Here is a 4,692-nt window from a genome sequence, read left to right as displayed (position 1 = left end):
AAACAAACGGCATCATATTAAAGTGACCGGAGGAGGAAGAGTGAGTGAACATCTTCTTCCTCTCTTTGCTCTGATTTGACACGATAAACAGGACAAGTTACACCTTATCTTAACTAAAATATATAAATATATTTTATCCAAACAAATTGTTATTTTGTACTTTACAGAAGCTTTAAGATTTTTTTTCTTTCATTAGCAAACCTTTTAAATTCCTTATTGTTTGAAATTTGGAACTGTATTTTTAGAAAAAGAGGTTATGAATCAATTTGAAGGCTATTGGTGTTTTTATTAGGGTTATTTCTGGACATCTAATGTGAATATTTGAGTGGGCCCCCCGGGCGCTCATGGTGTCCTAAGCTGCTGCTCAAAGGCCTAAAACAGCCTTCAACAATAACTCCAAACTAAACTAACCACCTAAAGAACTCCAGCTTTTAGAGAATAAAGTTTATTTATAATAATAAAAGCATTAATAAAAAGTCAATTAGTGATTTTCTACCTTTAGAAAACAAAACAAATCACAGGATGTCTGGACAACAATATGCACTCCTGGCATCTGGCAAATGAAATATGAATTAAAAGAAACAAGAGTTAAAAAATATATCAGATGTGTTTTGTTTGTTAAATCAAATTAAATCCTTTAAAGTAAGTTAAAGGTTCTTTAATGGGCTTTTACAGGTTAAAGATTGTTTCTTTAAATGCATTAAATCTTTAACTGTAAATCTTGAAACTGATCAGTTATTATTCAAATTGCTTAGTTTTTATTTTGTTTTAATACCTTCAGTCAAAACTCGTTGAATTTTCTCAACACCTTTGTTCATGTTTGGAATGATATTTTTCTGCAAAAACTAACTTAAGTTCATCTTGATCTAAATCCAATGACGTCATCCGTTAACATTATGTCCTGAATTAATTGTATTTATTTATTTGTATCTGAATGAAACTTCATTCTAATAAATAAAAGAATGTTCGAGGTTTGAATGGTATTTTTGCTCCTTAAGCTTTTTGAAAAGTTTAGGTTCTCAGCTGTTTGTAAATATTCATATAAATGACGTAGCTGTGAATTCATCAGTCCATACTTGTGAAATATTTGTTGATGGTTTTTGCTTTAGCTCACGTCAGAAACATTAGAAAAAGATATTATATACATATTTAATGAAAGAAAATTTAGACTTTAATCAGATCTTATCATTTTACAAATTACCAATAATTCTACAGAATAATAAAGGAGGCGCATGTTTGTAACGAAATAAGAGTTTGAAACTGATATTCACCGATCAGTAATCAATAATCCATATCGATCACACAGGAACAATTATCCACGTTTCTTCAATTACAGAGAAACTATTTCTTTCTTCCTTTATATTAAATGAGATCACAGATAGAATCTAAGATCGTTTGATTTGTGTTCATTTTCATCTGACAGGTTTAGTTTCAATCTAACCTCATAAATATTTAAGTCTAAAGATTTATTTAATTGATGGTAAAAATATGGGAATGAAATGTACGAAACGAATACAACGAAAAATCTGTATATTAATTTATATTTAGATATTTAAAAAAAAAAAAACCTAACTCAATTCTAAATAAATGCACGTCGAAAATGTTAAGACACAATTCAACAAATAATAATCAACCCGCATAAAATAAATGCGTGGATGTTTGATTGTAAATCAGTGAGAATGGAAGGAGAGTAACGGGTGGACCGGATGCACCGGATGCACCGGGTGGACATACTGCTCTGGAAGTCGTCCGCACCGAAGCAGCTCTTGGCGGCGTCCAGGCCGGACTCCCGCTCCGCCGTCGCCGCTCCGCCGCCTCCGCCGCCTCTCCGGGGCTCCGCTCCGTACCCGCCCGGGTCGCGCTCGGCCCGGTGGATCGCGTCCTGGAGTCTGCGGCTGCTGGTGAACTTGTTGGGGTCCAGGATGTCCAGCACGGAGAACGAGGTGGTCCGGTGTCCCGTGGGCCCCTGACGAACGAACACACACCGGGGTTATACACACACACACACACACGCTCGTCTTTAGCTCGAATCAGATGTTCTTTCTGCGTGAGGTTCGCCTATTCTCCGGTGTTACGTGGGGGCCTCCGCGTGTGTCTGTGTGTGTGTGTGTGTGTGTGTGTGTGTGTGTGTGTGTGTGTGTGTGTGCGCGTGTGCGTGCGTGTGTGTGTGTGTTATTTTTTGCTATTCGTATTGTGGAATAGTAAGTCATAGCATGAAAATATTTAAATATTTTAAAATATATAGAATTCTCTTCTCACGTTACAGCAACACGAGGAGCAAACAGGAAGGAGAAGTTTAGATCCTTATTATTACTAATAACCAAAGTATTATTGAATACAAACTCAGAAACACCTCGCGAGTCATCGATGAGTTAGGACAATTACGTCACACTCATATTTATGAATAAATAATTCAAAGCAAACACGCGAGCAGCGAAGCGGCCAACAAACATCGGAGACATAAATCAAAGTGATTTTCATCAAAGCGTTTATGATTGAAGCTCTTCTGGACTTTACGGCACTTTGAGCGCGTGTTTGCAGCAAAATTGAGATTCTATTTATGATACATATGTGATTTATATCCTCTGATTTATGTGAGCAGATCAAAGGCATCATGAGGATCCTGCTGATTAGTCTCTCACTCATTAATGAGGTCAATCTGCAGCGCGCCACATCGATAATCTACAGTAATAATCCACATTAATAATGCTGTAAATCTGCGGTTTGGACCTTCAGACCTCATGAAGATCTTGACACAATACAAGCAGATTAAATTAAGAGCAAGAATCCCTCATTTACAATAATAAAGGCGCGTGCTGCTGATCGAACTCTCTCACACGTAATTAACTGTGATTTAAATCATGATTCATTATTAATCTGTTATTTTACACGTGTTTTAAATGCAATGACAATAATTATAATAATAATAATAATAGTAATAATTCAAACAAACTCGATTAAAAACAAATCCTATAAACTCTTTGTTCCTTTGATTCGCGCGCTGAAGCCAGAGTTTATTTATGGAATCGTCTATAAACGCTTTTATTGTTTCCTGTGAAACAAACTCGACGTTAAAAAATATAATTTCATTTTTGAGTGTAATGATCCAAACAGAATCTAAAGATCAAACTGTTTGTTTTCCACCATTTCCCTTTTTCGTGTTATTTTCGTCTTGATTCTCTAATAAGTTTCATTCACTTTCTTTCTTTCTTTTTGAGGAATTGGACGTTAAACTTTGCGGCTCCGCTTCCGGTTCTACCTGCTGTGGCACCGCCAACACCGGGTTTGTCGGCGCCGGTTCCGAGTGGTTCTCTCCGGCCTGAGCGTCTCTCGCTGCGGCCACCGGGCCGGAGTAAAGCCGTTTGTCTCCGCCGGCGGCTCCGTCCAGAATGTCTCCGTTGTCCGAGCCCACCACGGTTTGTACCCCCTCCGCGCAGGGCCCCGGTACCGTTCTGTCCCGGCTCATGGACTGGACCACGTCTCCTCCGGGGCCTGGCACGGCTCTGTCCCGGCTTATGACGGTCTGGACCCCTTCCGCTCCGGGCCCCGGTCCCGCTCTGTCCCGGCTCATCCCTTTACTCTCCCATTAACAGAAAGAATCCGGATTAAAATGTAGGGAAAGCGGGAAACGAGTTTAGACCAGAATGTGTCCGTGACTCGAGCCGAGATGGCGGTTCAGGTTCAGTTGTCCCGTCCGGATCCAGTCTGCAGGAAGGACGAGTAGACTCCCATAGAAACCAGGCGAGAGACCGGGTGAGCGGACGCGTCCCGACAAAGTTCCACTTCTCCTCCTCCGGTTCCTCTCCTCCGGTTCTTCTCCTCCGGTTCTTCTCCTACGGTTCTTCAGCTCCGGTTTCACTTCCTCTGGTTCGTCTCCTCTGGTTCCGTGTCGGGCGGGACTCCGCCTGATGTCCCGGGGAGCAAACACACACTAACACACACTAACAGCGCGACGCGTCACGACCTCCGGCGTCGCGCGCTCAGTCTGGCACCGGTGGGCGCGCGCGGTGGAAGCTGACAGGAGGTGAAGGCGGGAAGGAGCTGATGAACGTTTGTTTAACGGTGAACACACACACGCACACACACTCTCTCTCTCTCTCTCTCTCTCTCTCTCTCTCTCTCTCTCTCTCCCTCTCTCTCTCTCGCTCTCTTTCTCTTTCTCTTTCTCTCTCGCTCTGTGCCCTCACACACACACAGACAAAGAGTGCACATACGTGTGTGAAGTGTGTCCAGTTTTAGAGTCATGTGTGTTTGTAACCATGTGGGCTTCAGGGCTCTGCAGCGCCTCCTACCGGTGCAGTCTGATCTGTTAGGTCCTCTGTGGTTAAATGTTGTGTGTGTGTGTGTGTGTGTGTGTGTGTGTGTGTGTGTGTGTGTGTGTGTGTGTGTTCATATATTTATACATATAGATGTAAATATACCCCCAACAATGCCTCCTGTATGGAAGTGATGATGATGATGATGATGAGGTGGCAAACTTCATCTCAACTTCTTTAGGAGGCCAATCTGCACCTGGACCCGGAATCACCAGGTGCCCCCCTGCTGAGTCACCCAGAGACACCAGGTAGTTATGATGAGTAGAGATACTAGTTAGGGTGTGTGTGTGTGTGTGTGTGTGTGTGTGTGTGTGTGTGTGTGTGTGTGTTTTATCTTGGATGCAGATTCCAGGGCAGAGCCGCTCCTCCAAACTCA

At 42.1% G+C, this 4,692-nt stretch overlaps 1 protein-coding gene across 1 annotated transcript in view; it reads right to left on the bottom strand.

Moving 5' to 3' along the window:
• Positions 1-3,571, bottom strand: part of nkx1.2lb (NK1 transcription factor related 2-like,b) — a 4,579-nt gene extending 1,008 nt beyond the window's left edge. Inside the window, exons 1-2 of the mRNA XM_076138682.1 lie at positions 3,260-3,571; positions 1,735-1,966 (exon numbers count right to left, since the gene is read on the bottom strand). Coding sequence (XP_075994797.1) covers positions 1,735-1,966; positions 3,260-3,571 — 544 coding nt within the window. The remainder of the gene's footprint in view (positions 1-1,734; positions 1,967-3,259) is intronic.
• Between the last annotated feature and the right edge of the window lie 1,121 nt (positions 3,572-4,692).

The sequence above is a fragment of the Genypterus blacodes genome, unplaced genomic scaffold (assembly GCF_046128005.1).
Source record: "Genypterus blacodes isolate CSIRO-AG114 ecotype Tasmania unplaced genomic scaffold, CSIRO-AGI_Gbla_v1 ptg000395l_1, whole genome shotgun sequence".
Taxonomy (NCBI): Eukaryota; Metazoa; Chordata; class Actinopteri; order Ophidiiformes; family Ophidiidae; genus Genypterus; species Genypterus blacodes.
The sequence above is the reverse complement of the archived record's forward strand: the minus strand, read 5'-3'. Positions and strand labels throughout refer to the sequence as shown.